Raw genomic sequence first — 20029 nt, 5'->3', positions numbered from 1 at the left:
TAATGTAACAGAACGACTTTTTAACTTTCCTGGTCTATAACCCAAGTGACTGTTGCACATACTATCCTCACCTGAACAAAGAGTCACTTTGCACTGTGCTTTACACAGCTAAAAAAGATATCTTTTCTTTGAATGCAGTAGAGAAACAACAGATAGGTACATACCACATATCTGGCCTGTGTATCAGTGGTCAAAGGCTGAGAAATGGTCAGATTTCCAGACAGTGGGTCCACACGGAAATACTGCGCTCCGCCAAATTGGGAGAGGGCAATAAAGTATCTTATTTCAGCTCCAGGACCCTGTATAAAATAAGGACAAAATTACAGCTTTGCAATGAATTCAAACACATTTGTAAATCAAGTTTAGAGGTAAAACAACATAACTACATAACAATTTTTTAAAAAGACCCTTTAATAAAGAGCATGGTAACTATTTGAGCTCCCCAACAACACATCACTGAGAATCCCAAAAGAGTGTACATGATACAAAAGTATAAGGCTGAAACTAGGCATTAGAATTTTAAAATTAATGACAATAAGCTATATAAAAACGATAGTGCCATGTCATTTGTCAGTGCAACTTACAGGTGGGTCTAGATCAATAGCAGTTGTTGTATACAGAACTTTCGCCAGTGACTCCGTCTCAGAGATTGTCAGTGTGACCGTAGTCTGAGAGGTGATACGAGGTCGGTACTGGTTGCGCTGGATTGTGATTTCCACAACACCCACATCAGACAAAGGGGGGCGGCCACCATCTTGGATGAAAATCCAAATCTGTGGATGAGAAACAACACATTAAAACAACCCAGTCCAAAACGCAAAGACAGATTGAGAGAAACTTTGCTTTGATCTATCATAAAAACATTAAAGAAACCAACAAGTTTGCATTAATTCATTGTTATTTTTCACCACTGTTACAAAGAGTTTAATTAAATTCATGAAAATACACAAGATGTAGTAAGATACGTACATTGTAGATGTTTTGAGGAGCTGTGGTCAGGTCAGCTCTGACACGAACTTCTCCATTGCTGGGGTTAAAGCTGAAGTAGGTCAAGGCATCAGTTGACAGATTTCCAAGAACACGAATCTGAGTCTGGTTGAAAGGAGCCTGAAATTAAAAAAAACGTGTATATGTAAATATATATAATTAAATTTCAGTTCTCAAATCAGCAATTTTATTTTGATGAAACAACTTTTCACATTTGATCATGAAAACTATTACTGAAAATAAATTCCAGTCAAAAATAATGTAAATTTAGCAGTTGTACATGTACATGTATTCCTTAATGTCAACAAGCACATATCAGTGCTTTTTAGTTGAAAAAATAAAAAACTGAACAATTAGTTGTCACAGTGACATACACCAGTATAGCATGGTTACATGTTCCACGGTTGTGACACTTACACTGACGTCCCTATCCACAGGCTCCACACGGACTATCAGAGAGCCTACTGTTGTGTTCTCAGCCACAGTCCGCCTGTACGGACTTCCCCGGAGGAATGGAGCATAACGATTGCGGTTTACATTGATGGTCACTGTGGCTGTATTGGTGCCATTGTTGCTGGGGATTCCCAAATCATAAACACGCACTATGACCTATAGAAATAAAAAAAAATAAAAAAAAACATCAGAAATAAGTTTAATGCACTACTCTGAGTGGACAACAAAGCAAACTAACTTTATAATTTAAATTTCCCTTTTCAAAAACATTTTGAAACATGATACAGCTTTTGCTTTTACCCTCAACACCATCTCACCTTTATATATAGCTTACCAAAGTTACAGAGTCAATACCAACGTATCCTGTCATAAAAATATTAATACATGTCAGAGTTTGATCAGTGCTTGAAAGTATGGATCTAATGTGTAGAAAATCATATACCTGAAGTTTCAGGTAGATTCAATCAGGAAAGCTCATTCAAGAGCTTTTGGTCTTGAGGAAAATCTTAGAATAGTAACCCAATAAACATCCCATCAATTTACTCTGCCGCTGGCAAACTTATGATTTTATGTATTAACATACAGTGTAGGATGTTCTCTGCTGTGGGTCGAGCTGTAGTGATTTGCGGACAGACAGCATTCCTGTTTGGCGGTTGATCTGGAAGTACTCCATGCCAACAGTCGTCCCCATCAGCGCGTAGTTCAGCGTATTAAAGGGGGCCTGAAAACACAATCATATCGAAGGGCAACACAACATTAGCATTAAAGTCAATAGTTAAAAAGAAGGGGACAGAGACAAAGGGAAAATGAAGACCTACATAATAAAAAAATGTCTCTACAAGGCAGTAGAGTAAAAAGAAGTGTGAAATTGTACAATTTTTAATGTTTGATATAGTGATTAAAGATTATATAACTGAGGTCCTATTATGAATTTCCAAACAGTGACTTTTCAGCCAAAAAGAGAACCAAAATCAATCGAAAGTAGACATTTCAAACTTAGAGTGCCTTACAGTGTCAAAAAAAATAACTAGACACTACACACCTGATTATCATCATCCTCAGCTGTCACAGTGCCAAAACCTTGATTAAGTGCTCTTGTTTCTTCCACATCAAAATTGTACTGTGTTTGCACAAAGTACGGAGCTCCTTGGTTACGATTAACAACCACACGTACAATCGTGGTGTTACCCAATGGTGGGCGCCCATTGTCAAAGGCTCGCACTCGAATCTGCAGATGAAACAAGCAAGTGCAACTTCCCAACAAGTATTCACTTTCAAACAAAAACAATACCTTTTAATCAGGAGTTTCTGAGTAGACGCTCAATTATACAGCTGTATCAGAGTTGGATATCAGTTGAAAAATTAGTAGATAACTACAGTTCATATTGCAAAGAAAGAGCATATTGGGGCCTAAAGAACAGAGCTGACCATGTTACAAGATTTTCTTTGATAAGCGGATGATGGAGGCAATAATTAGATGTAAACTCAACTCACATCATGAAAATAACGGTGCTTTTATAAAGACATCAGATTGTTTATATGTATTTTTTATCTAAGTTAAAACTCACAATGTACGTGGTCTGCACATCTGCGTCCAGAGTTCTGCTCACAGTTATCTGCCCTGTCTGTGATATGTTGAAGTAAGCCGGTGAAGGAGGATCACCTATGATCTCGTAGAAGACTTTGTTAAAGAAAGACTGGAATAAAATAAAATATTAAGATTTAAACATACTTCACCCCAACATTAGGTATACTTTATTTAAAAATTGAAAAAAATAAAGGAAAATATAAACTACAGGGAAAGATAACCAAATTGCGAGAAAGAAAACAAGAAAAAAAAAAACAAATGTGTTAAAATGATACCAAAGTCAAAACAAACCATAGACTATGCAAACTGCTATCAAAGCTTTTGGTTATAAAATAATCATACTCTGAGTCCTTACCGAAATATCATTATCAACAGCTTGAACTTGAAAGATTACAGTGCCAGGTTGAACCCTCTCTGTGATACGTATATCCTGCGTGGAGACCCTTGTCCAGTACGGAGCAAACTGATTCCTTAACACTCTCACTATAATGATCCCGTGCCCAGGGGCCCGTAATGGCGGATTCCCTTTATCTTCAGCTTGTACTAAAATCTGCAAGAATAAAACAGAAATAAAAATCTTTCATGAAAAAGGATCCATAATTAAATAAGCAAAGCTTGTTGCTGAGGAGAAATTTACTGTTGCTATAAGTGGGGTGTGGCAAGGGTTTACAGGCTAGTGATAAATGAATAAACACAGTACCAGGATTCAGAGTAGACAAGATTAAACATACAGGCTATTTTGATATGAGATGAAATCAGGAAGATTTCATTTATAATTAAAAAAAAAAAATCACTGACATATATAATGATTTTTTTAACACTGTTATTGACGCTGCAAGCCAAATCAGATAGCACAACCTGTAAGGTTCACATAAGATTTCAACACAAAATAACTTATGTCATACATTACATAATTTTATAATACTTGTCCACACATGATCAATGTAACTCTGACTGTTAAGCCTGTTATTGCAGCCTTCATTCATATTGTTCAATGATCCTGCACAGCTTACCCTGTAATACTCCTCACTGCCCAGCATTAGAGACTGACGAAGACGAATTTGTCCCGTGTTCTCATCAATCTGGAAGAAGTTCTGGGCAATCTGATGGCCAACAATCTCATACCTTATTTCATTATAAGGTCTCTACAAAATAAACAACACAACGATAAATAACAAACAAATTCACAGAATTTATATCCCATACAAAATTTCCAAACCTTCTGAATGCAGTCAACTACTTTTCAAAGATTTTTTTCTGCTGGTTGAACTTGCACTAAAAACGTCACGGAAATTGGACAATTTTGAAAGAAGCTTTTTTCACAGAAACCAATACCCAATCAGAATCGCAGAAATTATTAAATATGCAAAGGTTATGCACAGATCAAAATAGTCTTCAAACCTGATCTGGGGCTACAAAACATGAAACTGCAATACAAAAATTTATCAACATCAGCAAAACTCGAAGGAGTTATTAAACAGAATCTGAAGTGTGCCTGACGGACAGACCCAAACTAATATCCCTTGATTTCTGTGCAAGCGTGGGAAAATAAAACAAGCGAAGAAGTTTCTGATATCTTACAGCAGTGTCATTGTCTACTGCATCCACATCATAGATGAGGTAGTCAAAGCCTACGCTCTCCGGCACAGTGATGTTCACTGTATTCTCTATGCCACCAGGATTGGTGAAGCGAGGACGGAATCTGTTCCTAGACACGGTGACAACAACAACAGTGAAACCTAGTTTGCTGGGTCTGCCAGAATCAGCTGCTTGCACTCGGACCTGAAAGACATAAATGTTGTTTGTGGGTGAGAATTCAAATCATACTATACTGGAAACAGCACTGTATCAGATTACCTCCCTTAGATGCGTTTATGCTGGGCCTTCAGTTGTAGATACTTATTAAAACTACTTGGTTATGTTTTCTTTCTTAAAGTACAACTCAAACAGCAAGATAACATGTAAAATGAATCCAAGAATCCCTTCATAAAGCTGAAAATATTTATCTAATTTTCTTACATAATTTACTTATAATTATAAACTTACATATGCATCAGTATTAAGACGTTTTGTATTGCATTTCAAAACGTCAGGATGACTTACCCTGTATTCCGGTGTTGAGTCTGTCAGAATGGGACGTCTCAGACGTATTACACCTTGACTGTTAATAGCAAACACATTCTCTGCTCCAGTGTCACCCACAATACTGTAGGTGATATTATTAAATGGAGGCTGAAAAATAAAATAATGAATAAAGGACCTGTCATCAAATATTCTGAGATGACATGGTAAATAACTAGTGGCAAAAAATAGGATGTAAATATATCCGGAAAACTCAATATGAACTGTAAGGCATGTAAATATTAGTTTTTATTCGACTGTATCCCAGCAACATTAAATGTTCACTCTCACCTCATCTCTGTCCGTAGCTGTCACAGTAAAGACCAGCCTGTTAGTCTGAGAGTCTACAGGAATGCTGGTGTCATATTCAGACCGAGGAAATTCTGGAGAGTACAAGTTGTGTTTGACGGTAACATCGACTATAGCATCTTGTGTTGAATCCAGAGGTAGGGGCTCACCCAAATCACGGGCTTTTACGTAAAGCTGAAACATGTGAAACAGCAATAGCCTCTGAAGTCAGTTATACACATGCAAGTGATTACACAAATACAATGGCCACCATCAGCCTTTCTTGGAAATCTACAAATGAAGAATGATATATACCTTCAGCCATCTTCAAACAGCAGAACTTTTACTCTTTTACTTTTTAAACAGAAAATTTTACTCCTTTGAGTGTGTATGTTGCATTTACCTTGACCAAAATTCTGAGCTCAGTACAGAAATCTAAGAATAGAATGCTAAAGAGAAATAGATCAAAATACCTGTAAAAAATCTCAAACCTAATAATAATGAAGTCAAAGCAACTTTATCTTTTCACTTCATAAATATCCCAGCATGTGGATCGAAGGCTTGTGAAACCATTTACACTTATGTGGTGATGTGTCGACTTCATTATTATTATTAATGAACCCACGTAAGAACCTGAGTCTTAAGCAGTCTATAATCTGGAACCTGTTAATTTCAAAGTCTTCCAAATAAAAATTTGTAAACAGTCACATATTAACAAATTTTACCACTTAGTGTGAAAACTTAACACAGTATTTGCACTTCTAAACAGATCATTGTTTATATCATCAGCTTACCCTGTAATTTACACGGTCCGTCAGGTCATCTGTGAGAGGTTTCTTCAGGTAAATGCCTCCTGTTCGCTCATTCACATCAAAGTACTCCAAACCTTGGCTGTTACCACCCAGTCGGTATCTCACCTGGTTGTGGGGAGGCTGAAAAGATAAAACACAATATCAACTGAAAAATGTATTGATCTACTCTGCAAAACAGATGTAAAAATACATGTAAACAGACAGCGAGGATAACAATATACATGTGGTCTAACTATGATTAACTGGTTTGAGCTATAAAACAATTTGTACTGATTAGATTGTGGACGAAATAAGACCTCAGTCCTTTAAATATGAACAGATAAACCACTATGTGATTGGAATAAGGTTGTCTCACCAAATATTTTGATATTTACTGCTGCTCTGATGTTCAGTATTAACTATGACTAGCCTCCAGAATGAGGGGAGGCCAGCAATTAATACTTACTTCACTTTTGAATACAACATGTATACATCTCAATTTTACTGTGTAAAATTACAGCATGTATATCAGCTGAGCTTCATGCTACCTTATTTTAATGAGAATAAGAATTAGTTACTTACCACGGTGTCCAGATCTGTTGCTTCAACCGTGATAAAAGATCTGCCTAGTTCCTGAATTTCTAGGATGGTGACAGTATAGGGTGTGGTCCTTGTAAACCTTGGGGGGTTGAGATTACGCTGTACAGTGACTCGGGCCACGGTTACAGCAGTTTTCTGGGGCGAACCATTGTCACCCACCCAAATACGGACCTGAAAAAGAACAAAAAAACATTTGTTCACAAAGTTATAACCTGGGTTGATATGCAAACAATTTTTGTTCTTTAAGTTTACATTCCTTTTCGAATCAAGAATAGATACTTAACAGGACAATGGCTATTAATTGTCATTTCTTCTGTTTGTCAACTATTATACTAAATCAGCTGCTACATTGTGTAACACTACAAGTACGTTATGGGTACTTACCCTGTAGACACTATCAGGGTCAGCCTGTATGCTGTTCCTAAGGGTTATAACAGCTGTTGATCTGTCTGTGGGAACTGGGTTGATGGCAAATAATCCTTGAGATTTATCATCCCCAATAATACGAAACTCCAGCTCATTGAAAACCTGTCGAATCACAATGTCAGCTTAAGATGGAAATAATTCAGAATATTCACAGCAAAAAACACATTTCACAATAAAAATTGTCCGATCAAGAAGAAAATTACACCTGAGATACAAGCTAATATATTAACTTTTCCATGAAAATAACTCAATGACACAATGCAAAATACACACTGTAGACTGTCTGATTTTTTTTTCACAAGACTTCCAACTTTTGACAAATCACAGAGGGTCTAGAAAGTTTCTTTCATATATTGATGAAGTATTATTAAGATAATGGTTTAAAGTTTAATTATATGAAGGCAGAAATCTCTGAAGACAGAAAACATGTGTCAAAACTATAGAATAACTACATACTGTATCATTGTCTCGGACTCTGATTTCACCAGCTCTGAAGACAGCTGTATTCGGTTGATGATTTTGCTGAATCTGTTTCTCATATGGAGTGCCGATAAACTCTGGAGGGAACTGATTGCGGCGCACTGTGACAGTAAAGGGCTGCTCCTTGCTGACACGCCTCGGCTCACCCAGATCATAAGCATACAGGACTCCCTGACAACAATGATTGATACGTCTGATACTTGTGTATTTAATAAAAACTGCATCTTATCAACAGAAAATGATCTCCACTAATTATGGTAGATGTCGGTACAAAGACTATTTTAATACAGTTTTCAAAATGCATTATTACTGTACAAATGAAACCCATTCACTTTCATATTTAATCTTGTTAAACGGATGCAGGTGACATGCAAGTAATTCATGTATAGCAAAATCATGCCTTAGAGCCAGGTTTGCATGTTATCACAAACAGTAGTGCTCACGTCAACATTTAGAAGAAAATTCCCATTGAGGAGGGCGATTTGGCAGAACTACATCCCAGAAGAAAACGACCTACCCTGTAGATCTGATCACTGGTATCAGTGGTCAGAGCTTGACGTACACTAATGGCTCCAGTTTGCTCATTCACATTGAAGAAGCGTAGTACTCGGGCATCACCAGTCAAATTGTAGTGCACAATGTTGTTGGGAGGCTGAAAATTAAGTCATGCAAAGTATGTACATAGCCTAACACATGATACAAATCAATAACAAAACAAACTTTATCCCATCAGCTTGGCGGTTTAATGTAGTTTGCACTTTAAAGGTAAAGCCATTTTATACCATCTGAATAAATGATCTCGGCTTAACACCACGTCAGCAATACTCAGTTGTGGCAAGCATTTTATAACTCTTGACAACAGTACCCAGAGAAAAAGGTTGAACGGTGACTGAAGATTTGTATACTGCTCGGAGTTACCTGGCGATCTTCATCTCTGGCTGAGAAGGAGGAGAAAGGAGTTCCCCAGGGCTGGGTCTCGTCCACTTGGAAGCTGTAGGATGGCCGTGTGAACACAGGGGCATAGAAGTTCCGTAGAACATTGACCTTGACTGTGGTTTGAGCGCGTCTGGGTGGGGACCTGTCGTCACGAGCTTCCACAAGAATCTAGTTGTACATGAACCAAATAAATGGTCAGCATAAATCCAAAGTTTATTAAAGTAAAAGCCCAAACCATGAACCCTTCTTTAAAAGGCCTTAATTTATTTTCCAGTTTAAAATAAAATATGAAGAAAAACATGTGTGTCCAAATATTTAAGCGTAACAGCCATATTGCATCTTGTCGCTACTTTGTTGTGTACTCACCATGTAGAAGGGGCTTGCATCTTGGGAGAGATCTCCGCTGACTGTGATGCGGCCAGTGTTAGGATCAATGGAGAAGAGCTGTGTGGCACGACCATCTCCAATAATGAAGTACTGGATGCGCTGTACAGGTAACACAGTAACAATACATATATATATATATATATATATATATATATATATACAGACTGTCAAATGTGCACTAGAAAATTTGTTAAACCTTAGAATTTGATCACGTAATTTCAAGCCAGTGAAGTTTAAAATTCCAGCGCTTGCCGTAAGCCAGAGATTTTTTGTTAATCCAGGTATCTGCATATATTCTTTGAAGATGTCATGTTTCCATCATAAGTTAACTTATTTACTTTATCAACAAAAGGATTCATACTTCTAGATTTTAGTAACAGGAAAAGCTAATCACAAATAATAATCACTAAACAAAATCTAAGATCACTTTTTTCCTTAATGATTTATTAATCACTCACAGATGGGTCAGAGCTGTCTGCTCTAACTGTTTCAACAAGAGTTCCACTGGGCACGTCTTCCCGTACTGTTTGCTCATAAGTCTGATTAAAGGAGATGGGTGACGAAGTAGTGTCCCGTGTGACGGTCACACGAACCGTGGCTTGTTGTAGAGAGGTCCTTTCCTTGGCAAACCCTGATCGCTCACACTCACACGAACCTAAAGGCAGCACAAAGTCAGAGCATACAAAGTAAAAAATGAAGTCAGGGTAAAATGAAGTATATACAGTAAATATGTAAAATATCAAAAAATATAAAAAGAGTGAGGCATATTCCTACCAGTAGTTATGGCTTGAGTTGATGTTCATTTTTCAGAATGATAGATGAAGATAGCAAAGTACACCTAACATAAAACCCACTGCAGGACCTACAAGAGTACTTTCAATGGCAAGTGTACTTTTCAGCAAAAGATATTAGTTGTCCTATGAAGACAATTTAAAAACCTTCTCTACAGCACTATGGTTTCAGTCTTCTTCAAATTGTTTGTGTGGGTCAATATGCCTCAAGGATGAAAAAAAAAATAGAGCTGATAATCTGCAGCACAATGAACATAATCTATAAGAATGCTAACAAAAATGCTTAAAACAGCCTTGCAACCAATTACAAACCTAACATGCCCTTCTCCCAGAAAAAAAATATTTTTTGCTGGAAAGTCACCTGATATCAAAGTATTGAAATTAATATAATTACTCATTCAGGGTATATGGTTTACAATACACCAGCTCAGATACTTACAGTGAATTGGTTCAACTGCCTGTTCTGTGTCAATGATCTTATCAGGGTGAGAAACCCATCAGAGTCCACAGTGAAGAAACTTTGTGCTAGGCCTTCACCTGTAATCCTGTACACCAGGGTGTTGTGAGGAGCCTGTAGAACAACACAAGTCATTGTGAGTTGGGCAGAGCACTTCGTTTTTATATAACATCACTGCAGTCAATAAAATATATAATGTAATATGTAATTGGTAAGAAAAGACAGGTTTCTGACAAAATCTGCCCCAAACCACCAAAAAACCCATGTCAAGAAACAGGTGAAGAAAACCTGTGATTTAAAAGGGCACATGACAAGTAATCTAGTCAAGGGAACTTGCTGTTACACCCATACAGTTTGTGTAACTATCACCCAAACAAATTAGCTGGGAAACCATTATGTTATACGTTATATATTATTATATACATCTACGTTACAGAAGTCACACTTATGGGTTATGGAGCTGAGTGGAAACCACTTTGTCACTGCCAACAGTGATACAAAGTGGAATTATGTATTAGAAAAGTAATAATTCAGAAATGCATCATTTCATATGTCACCTGTTTCTGCAATACATTTAAGCTGCAGAGCCTCCACTGCAACAAATCACTTGTAAGAGATAACTCTTACAAGTGTTTCCTCACACATCAAGTATTTCCAAGCTTACATAAACCACACCTGTAAACTGTGATACAAGTACACCGTAACAACTGAGACTTCTCACCTGTCGGTCAAGATCTGTGGCCAACAGTTTCAGGAGAGGGACTTGGATCCGTTGGTTTTCAGACAAGGTCAGATCATACTCAAGTCTATCAAAGGCTGGAGTGTTAAGATTCCTATTTACAACCACTGTGAAGATGGCTTCACTGTAGAGGCCCCCTCCATCTATGGCTCGGATACGTAGCTGTTACAACACAACAGGTTCATTTATTTTATGAAGCATTTTTATCATTCTGTCCATAAATTAGGCATGGGTCCAGAATTTTTCCAAAAGCAATAAATGTACAGAAAATAAATCAGGCAATGAATACATGTTGCAGTACATGTATGAAACTTTTGATAAGAGTATGTTTTCAAAGAACAGCTTCTAAGAAGAGATAAACCTGACAATTAGATAGTTTCACTAGTAAGATTATAAACTAGGTGTGAATAGAATAATCCCAAATATTATAAAGCTATTTTTGAATAAATTAGTATGGAATATATGTATTTTAAGGACAAAACAATTGAAAAAAAATTGTTGCAAAAAATTTTCTTCATAAACAACCACTTCACCCATAAAAAATTTACAGCAATTCTATTTTAACATATAGAAAAAGATTCGCATTTTATACAACACATGAAATGAAAATTTACCGTATACTGTAAGTTTCCATCTCTCCAAAGATTTTCCTTGATGGTGATCTGCCCTGTTCTCTCATTCACACTGAAGAAGTTGGGTGAGTTTCCATCCCCTACTAGCACATATTCTGATTTGACCAAAAGACTGGAAAAATGATGAGCAACAAGCTTTATTTTAATACGAATCTTCATACCTCAGACCTTTTATTAGTTGTACATTTCCTCTTCATAATAATTGTAGAAAATCATATTTGCTCAGCTCATCATGCTTGAGTCTATCATAATGACATGAGCTATCCATGAAACTGGCAACAATTTCATCACACATAAAACTGATGACACTAAAAAAAAAAAACAAACAGTGAAAAAATCATGTCAGAAACAATCTGCATGAGAAAGCCTTACCCCAGGATCGGGATCTGTTGCTGTTATAGTGATTACAGGGGTGCCCACAATGTCTGTCTCATCCAATGTGTTATTGGTGATTGCCGTGTTAAAGGTAGGAGGCCGGCTGTTTCGATTCACCCCCACTGTCAACACTCCAGTTGAGAACAGTGATGGAGTGCCACCATTTCTGGCTTCAATTGTGATCTAAAGCATAAATATTCCATGTTGGGAACAATCGTCAGGAAGAATAAAATGAGTGAACAAAGATAAGACATGAAAAGTTATTACAGTTGGGGGGGGGAGCGGGGTATAATAGTGACAATATTAATAACAACAACAACCATGATCAGTTTATAAATCTGGAGAAATGGATGATATTCCAATTTCTGTTCAATGTAATGATAATACAGAAATGAATGAATGAAATCAATAGTTTTTGTCACCCAAATAACTTTCAAATGAGCAAGTGGACAAGAGATTAAAGGCACTTTTTGTGAGAGTGTTTCAGGTGAGCCATACCCTGTATTCTGAAGGTTTGCTGATATCTGAGGACAGCTGTTCTCGTATGATCACTTCACCACTCAGGGGATCCACAAAGAAGAAGCCCTGACCAGATGTGGGAAACACTTCAGTGATGCTGTATCTGATGGAGCTGAAATCTGTGTTCTGCAAAAAAAATAAACACCCCAATGTAACAGAACATGCCACTCTTAAGAGTAAATAAACTAAACATCATTTTTGTCCAGCCAGGTCTGAAGGGAAGGAGCGTAAGTTACTTGCGGCAAAAGACATGTTTTTTTTCATAAATATACATTTGACAAGGTCTCTGGTAATTCAATAATTTGAAAACTAACTGTAATGAACTTTTTATTCTATTGAAACAGCCATTAGATGGGGGTGATTGTCACTGATGTAGACTCCGAAGGTAAGTAGGTAGTGATGGTTTAAGACTCATATCAAGAATACACGTACGAACTAATTAGGTCAGCAGAAGTCATACAGGTAAAAGCAATTGTCTTACTGGAGGGTCTCTATCACAGCAGAGACATCATACAGCTTGTAGCCCTTCACCTCATTCTCATCTACACTCTCTCTAGCTGGCAAATTGTTTATGAAGGAATATCCTATAAGAAAGCAGAAGAAACATTGGAACTCTATGATTCATTCATGTCCCTACATAATCGCCCAAAATAAAATTTAGTACAAAGTTGGAAATTATATTGATTTCAAGATTTAAGTAATACACAGTCTTTCGAATACACATCATAAATCACCTTAAATAAATTTTATACATTTTGAAAAAAACTACACAATTTGTGCCAGTACAAAAAGCTGCCAGATACACATTTATTTAATACTTAAAACTACAAGCTCACTGGTGAATTGACTAACCAGCACATTGATGTCTACAGTGGCAGTAGATGAAGGCACGCTAGAGGACCCATCAGTGGTGGTGACCAGTATGCGGTAATTCCGCCGGTCAAAGTTCAGGGGTTCTCTGGTCAAGAGGTCACCGTTAGGCCGCAGCTGAAAGCTGGAAGTGTCAGGACCAGGCACAAACCTGTACTGGATATTGGGCTGTGTATCTCTATCAACTGCCTGGAAGAATAATCAAAAATGATATCAAACAATTTACCTGGTTGAAATAAGAAATTTGAGACTTGATCTATGATAAAAATTAAACTGATCTAATAGGGAACTGTATATTTTCTTACATGAACTGCGGGTATTACCTTGGTAAAATTTCCCCAAGGAGACAGATAGAGGAGCTTCAAGGCTTGAGTACATGTCCAAAGTGTCTACATATTTTTCTACAGACATAAAATCCCCATCATAAGTGAATCATTCAGGCTGTTTATCAATGTACAGTAACATTTAATTAATTGCAGTCTTTCAGAACATCTAAATACTACTGACATACATAAACAATCATACCCTTAAGGAAGCAATTAAATAGTTTCTGGTCTGTTTCCGGAACATTTCTTGTAATTTGAGCCGTGACGAAAACTGGGGCAAAGTCCTGAACATCTTGTACTCTGACAGTGACAATAGTACTGCCAGTACGACTGTCAGGGGCCAAGTCTCTTGCCTCTACCACAATCACATAGACCTGCTGGGTCTCGTAGTCAAGAGGGGCAGTAGAGATGATCTGACCTGTGTTCCGATCAACACGGAACCTTCAACAGACAAACATAAGCATACACATCAAGCACATATTCCATATAACAAACACCATAACGAACACATAAAACATGCTTAGGGGTGATAGTTAGGCAGCCCTTTTATTTATTTAATTACTGTTTTACGCCGTACTCAAGAATATTTCGATTATATGACAATGGGCAGTGTCATGGTGGGGAAAACCCGCAAGACCTTCCTATATACAGCCAGAGAGGAAGCCAGCATGAGTTGAACTTGAACTCACAGACCACATTGGTGGGAGGATACTGGGTTATTGTGTCAGGCCACGGAACTCATTTAAGGTTAGTAATTAAGCTCGTATGGAACAAGACCACATTTTTGCATATGAGACACATTCAAGTGAAAAACTGTCATGTACACTGCTGTTAAATTACTTTTTCTCAAATACTTGGAATATATGAGGCTAATAGAAGCATATCTCAAGATTAAATAATAACAACAGAAGCTGCCTGTGTTAAAGTATATCTGCTTACTTATCAGATCCTGTCCAGTAATAAACCTGGGAGTTCACAGAGTTGGGAGCATCCCCATCTGTAGCCTAGTCAACAAATAGACAATCACCAAACACATGTACAGAATGTATACTTCACTGGTCTTGAAATACATCCTCAGGCGAAATGTATATTAAAATAGGTCCTCAATATAGTATCAGCTGAAAGTCTGATATATACACATATTAATCATTGCAATGAGCATTAACCAATATACATGTGTATGCATATTTTACTGGTTATTTTATATATTTCACAGTCAAACAGTGGATTCCTCCACACAAAATATTATGTACTGGTACTGTGTGTAATAATGAGTTTCACTATTCTTCAAATATGTCACTGTTGTCGATCTACAGTATCCTGGATTAGCCCTGGATAAATCTTACCTCTACTCTTCCTACATTGATAGGCGGAGCTCCTTCGTTAACCTGATAGGTGTAATTAGTGCGGCGAAACTGAGGAGTGTTGTCATTGATATCTGTCACTTCAAACCTGACCGTCATGGTATCCGTCTACAAAATCAACATTATGGACTGATGACATTTAATTCAGACCAAAAATACATATACTTCACACTGAAATTTGCTCTTCGTTTGTGATTTCCCACCTTTGATCCAATTTGATTTTGACATGGCTTTATACTATCTAAATTCTGGATGCACAAAAAACAGTACTTAGTTGAAACAGTAAGACAAAGCGAATGACATATACATGTAAATGTGGGCTTACCAGTCCTGCCCTGTCTCTAGCCTGTAGCTGGATGTCGTAAGAGTCTCGAGTCTCTCTATCCAGGTTTGTCCTCAAAAATATCATCCCAGATCTGAAGTAACAACATAAAAATGATTCATACTTGAGAAAGAGTAAATGTAGCAGAAAATGATCTCTATATGCTGTCCTTACTAACAAGAAACTCTAATTTGTACTAAGTATAATGAAAAAAATAGGAGCAAGAACATTACAGCATATGGTAAAGAAAATAGCATAATAAACTTACGTGGCATTTATCCTGAAGACATTGCCAGCATTCCCTCCTATTATGGAATAAGTCAAAGGCTCATTGTCAGGGTCCTGGGCCTACAAATGAAAATCAACATTTTCAAAAATCTCTGACACATACAAGACCAATGGATCTGAAAGAACAGCAAATTAAACCCTGAAGAAAATATCAGATCAAGGACTACAAAAGACCACTGTATCTGAATGTTAGGAGTGGAAGTGGGAGGGGTGGATTACATTATACTCTGCAAGTGCCCGTCATATATGATAGCCGCTGTAATTTCAACTCTCAAACAGGATACTTTGTGGTACAAGAGCGCTGTGAATGTTAGAGTAGAGATAACTTCTGTCAATGGGGTACTGGCAGATTTTTCTCTCACAACAGGTGGTGCAAGTGTGACATAGAACTTTCACATCACAAGTCTTTTGTTGTCCGACCCAAAACATGTTGCATGCTGCAGTTTCATCTGTGACGTATTTAGTCTACCCACTGTGATGTTATGCTGTTGATGCTGTAGTGAAATGTTCAGTGTCACTGAAATGATGTAATACGTCCCATTTCGGACTTCTGCCAGTATCCCATTACATTCAAAAGAATGTCAACCACAGGTGAATATAAAGCTGAAAAACCCACTTTGACATCAAAGAAACCCAATCCTAGCAACAAGTTTAAAACAGCCCACCTTGCAAATCATCCATGGGCTGCATGTTTGTAATTGTCTGCACTTGTGTGAAAAATTAGTAAAACTATTTTGAATATAATTTTGAATAATTTTTCAGTGTTTTTTTCCTTTGCTTAATCCACAGAATAATGTTCTAATATGGTTCACTAAAAGGTGGACAAAGTTACAATTGACACCACACTTTACTATTACCATCACATCAGTGATTTGCTTTTGAAGATGAATGAAATTGCCCTGACTTACCACGGCCAGGTAGACCTGTGTATTTGGTGTTGTGCCTTCGCTGATTGGTTGTACATATAAGTCCCCAGAGAACTGTGGGGAGTTATTGGCCTGGCTCACGATACGAACAATCATCTGAAGAGTGGAGCTCCTGTATTAAACATTGGAACAGCAAATGTCAGGGAATTCAAAATTCAGATCAATTATACAGAATTCAAAAATATTGCCGAATAAGTCCTCAAATATAAAGGCTTGCATCCTCAAAATCAATAAAACTCAAGGTTAACTCTACTCTTATAAAATAGTTGAACTGCAATCTGAATTTACAATCTTATAGGGTATCACTAATTTAAATCACTTTTATTTGTAATTTAGATCAAGAACAGATGTCAAATTTTCATTCAGTGGCACATGACTCCTCAGCCATGATAAACAAATAATAAAAACTCAAGAATATTTCATCAAGAATATAACCATCTGAGACAGTGAGATGCCTTGCTCTTTTTAAAAGCAAGCATGATGAGTAAAACAATACATATAAAGTAGTGCTCACCTCCTGTTCTGAGGGTCAGGAGCCATGTCTTCAGCCTTGATCACAATGGTGTGAAGCTCGTTCCTCTGGTAGGTGCCATTAGCCAGCACTGTGGCAGACCCGTCCCCGTTCTCCCTCAGGGCAAACTTGCCCTCTCCTCCTGGTGTGATCTGCTCTATACTGTACGCCACCTGGCCATTTAGACCACTGTCTCCATCCGTGGCCGTTAGCTACAATCATGACATGAACATGCATACTCATATAACATGAATAAGATGGGCACATTCATTTTGCTGGAATATGGTCTCAATGAAAGAATACTTGCATTCCAAACAACTGTGAGAAATCTCAATGACAACAATACAAATATAATTTAAATTCTGATTCAAATCTGATACTGATCATCTAATAGCTTTTTTAAATTAGGTCATGTACACTATGATAGTGTTTTATGATATACAACCTAACAATAAGTAAAATAAAATTTAAAAAGATAGGTGTATTAAAAGCTCTATGTGTAACACAAAATGGGTCCATTACATCACATACATACATAGGTAAATATGCTGGATTTTCCATTGAAACAATAGAAAAATATGTTAATACTAGCTTGACAATCTCAACAATCAACAAAATAAAGCAAAAACATAACACAGATTTACACAAAATAGATAGAGATGGTTTGCACAGAATATCATTCCATATTTCAAATTTCATCCTTGCATGGATCAAAAGTAGTTCAGTACTCTTAAAATACAATAAGTATTTAACAATGTACAAAGAAAAGACTTGGAAAGTCGCTTACAACAATGAGGCTGCGTGGGTTTGCGACATAGCTTCCGACCTCCAGGTCCCTCTGGTAATCACCTGCTGGGAACACTGGGGCAAACTCATTGACATCCAGAACCTCAATAGACAGTATCAATGTGCCAACCCTTCTCTCAGTTGTGTCAGTCTCTGTCACAGTCACCTGCAGAAAAGAGAAGATTCAACTGATACTAACCATTGTATTATTAATATATATGTATGCCCACAATTCCACAAGTGTCAGGTTTTCAATTTATATAACATGGAACAAATCAACTACACTTGCACTGGTAGACACATGTTATGGAGTTCTATTAAACAATAATATCTGAGAACTTTTTGTCCATGCAGTGCCAAAGTGCATATGTGCCAAGAGTTGACCATATCCATTTGGCAAGTAACTAGAGAAGTTTTTCACAAGTGATACCATCGCTGCCAGCAGCACCACAAGTTACATAACATAATGAGTACAATAGGTAGAAAGACATATTTTTAACTTACAGTGACAGGGATGACAGGATTGGCAAAGGATTCAAAGTTAAGGTTGGGTGTGGTGAGACTGATATACCCATCAGGAGTCACTGAGAACAAGGGACTGGACAAAGTGATGTCGTAGTTGGGAGGAGTATCTCCAGGTAGCTGGGGGAAAAAAGGTAAAAATAAGCTTACACTTTCAAGCATTATATCACACATACAGTATGGTGGTTTCCTCATTCCAGCCCTTCACCAAATAAATCTTATGGCTGTGTATCAAACAACTTTTTTCATTACCTTAAAGCCATTTTTCAAAATTGGAAGCAACTTTGTCCAACTGACTAGAAATCAGAATACAATAAGCAATATACTGTCACTTGATAAAACCCCATAAATGTATAATTTACTGTATAACATAGCTGTATTCAAGTAAATACAGACACACATTAACTTTTTGCACATTTCAATTTAAAACTTTAGACACTTCTATATAAACCCACCACATCACGGTCAGTAATGATGAGTTGTAGTCTGCGCCGTCCATCCTGGCTGCTGACCAGTGTCCCTATGGGTGAGTTTCTCCAGGATCACACCCCGGTCTGAACCCAGGTTTGTGGATATAACAGGATTGTAATCATTCACAGCGTCGACCAGAACACGAACAACAGCAGTCTCATATCTCTTGTTAGGTGATACTTCTTCTGCCTGTTTCAATTCAAAATATTGCAGTTGATATCATTCACAGGTAGATTAATTATCAATGGCATGCTTGAAGAAAGTCTTGAAGATAGTGCTTTGTTTATTTTTCTTTCATTGATTCAGTTATTTTGACTGTTGTTTAATGTCAAATTCAAGAATTTTGCACTTTTACAATGGCAGTCAGATTTATGGCCGGAGTAAACCGGACCACCCCGGGTAGACCACAGACCTTTGGCAAGTTAGTGACAAACTTTTCCACATGTGGTGTTCATAAATGTGGTTCACATCAGTGAAAATAATGGTCTTCCGCAAGAGCTAAACTATCCACACAATAACAACAGCAATGTGGATCACATATCACAAAAGCAGTGTCACATATCAGCAGTGTGAGCAACAGAGTCTGTAAATACAAGGCTGGGTTTTAATCAACATCTCGTGAGCCCCAACGATCGAAAAAGTATTGCCTTTAACAACCAGATCACAACCTTCTCCATAATTCTTTCTCTTGATCTCAGAACAAATGAGCAACAGGTGCCATGAACTTTTCAAGTAAAATCATTCACACCCAATAACTGACCTTCAGGACAATTGTGACCTCCTGATCCCTGATTCCTCTGGATGGGGCGTGGTCTGAGTGATCAGAGCCTGATAATACTGAAACCCCACCCTGCTGCTTAGGCTGGGTATTCACTTGGAAGTACGACAGGTAACGTGAAGGGAAGCTGTAACCAAGATGGAATGTGGTGAAGGGACGCATGTGTGGAACTTTTCTGTAAAAATCGCTACCAAATGCAACTGTTTCTTAACCTTACTCTAGATATAGTTTTCATTGATCAATACATATCTCCTTTGAGTTTGAGCCAAGCAGCAAGCGAATTTTCACTGAATAT

General features: G+C 37.4%; 2 protein-coding genes across 3 annotated transcripts in view; both read right to left on the bottom strand.

Annotated features, from left to right (window-relative positions):
• Positions 1-11192, bottom strand: part of LOC135472768 (protocadherin Fat 4-like) — a 38049-nt gene extending 26857 nt beyond the window's left edge. The window contains exons 1-22 of one of the 2 annotated variants that reach the window (XM_064752439.1): positions 11027-11192; positions 10288-10419; positions 9516-9712; positions 9037-9156; positions 8653-8838; positions 8252-8386; positions 7711-7905; positions 7213-7356; positions 6811-6999; positions 6232-6369; positions 5441-5632; positions 5132-5260; positions 4610-4810; positions 4042-4173; positions 3384-3578; positions 3009-3137; positions 2483-2668; positions 2024-2161; positions 1405-1596; positions 970-1107; positions 585-773; positions 165-299 (exon numbers count right to left, since the gene is read on the bottom strand). In XM_064752439.1, the coding sequence (XP_064608509.1) occupies positions 165-299; positions 585-773; positions 970-1107; positions 1405-1596; positions 2024-2161; positions 2483-2668; positions 3009-3137; positions 3384-3578; positions 4042-4173; positions 4610-4810; positions 5132-5260; positions 5441-5632; positions 6232-6369; positions 6811-6999; positions 7213-7356; positions 7711-7905; positions 8252-8386; positions 8653-8838; positions 9037-9039 (2946 nt within the window). In that variant the 5' untranslated portion in view covers positions 9040-9156; positions 9516-9712; positions 10288-10419; positions 11027-11192. The remainder of the gene's footprint in view (positions 1-164; positions 300-584; positions 774-969; positions 1108-1404; positions 1597-2023; positions 2162-2482; positions 2669-3008; positions 3138-3383; positions 3579-4041; positions 4174-4609; positions 4811-5131; positions 5261-5440; positions 5633-6231; positions 6370-6810; positions 7000-7212; positions 7357-7710; positions 7906-8251; positions 8387-8652; positions 8839-9036; positions 9157-9515; positions 9713-10287; positions 10420-11026) is intronic. The other variant, XM_064752446.1, reaches the window with a different exon arrangement.
• Positions 11193-13421: 2229 nt separating this feature from the next.
• LOC135461811 (cadherin-99C-like) lies at positions 13422-19858 on the bottom strand. Its single transcript, XM_064739053.1, has 12 exons — positions 19717-19858; positions 18941-19145; positions 18468-18605; positions 17965-18129; positions 17181-17389; positions 16649-16778; positions 15721-15800; positions 15456-15546; positions 15113-15238; positions 14706-14770; positions 13966-14207; positions 13422-13629 (listed from the first exon to the last, which is right to left on the bottom strand). Exons 5-12 carry the CDS (start codon positions 17204-17206, stop codon positions 13622-13624), a joined length of 768 nt encoding a protein of 255 aa, XP_064595123.1. The 5' UTR covers positions 17207-17389; positions 17965-18129; positions 18468-18605; positions 18941-19145; positions 19717-19858; the 3' UTR covers positions 13422-13621.
• Positions 19859-20029: the final 171 nt, after the last annotated feature.

This window comes from Liolophura sinensis, chromosome 1 (genome assembly GCF_032854445.1).
Source record: "Liolophura sinensis isolate JHLJ2023 chromosome 1, CUHK_Ljap_v2, whole genome shotgun sequence".
Lineage (NCBI taxonomy): Eukaryota > Metazoa > Mollusca > Polyplacophora > Chitonida > Chitonidae > Liolophura > Liolophura sinensis.
The sequence above is the reverse complement of the archived record's forward strand: the minus strand, read 5'-3'. Positions and strand labels throughout refer to the sequence as shown.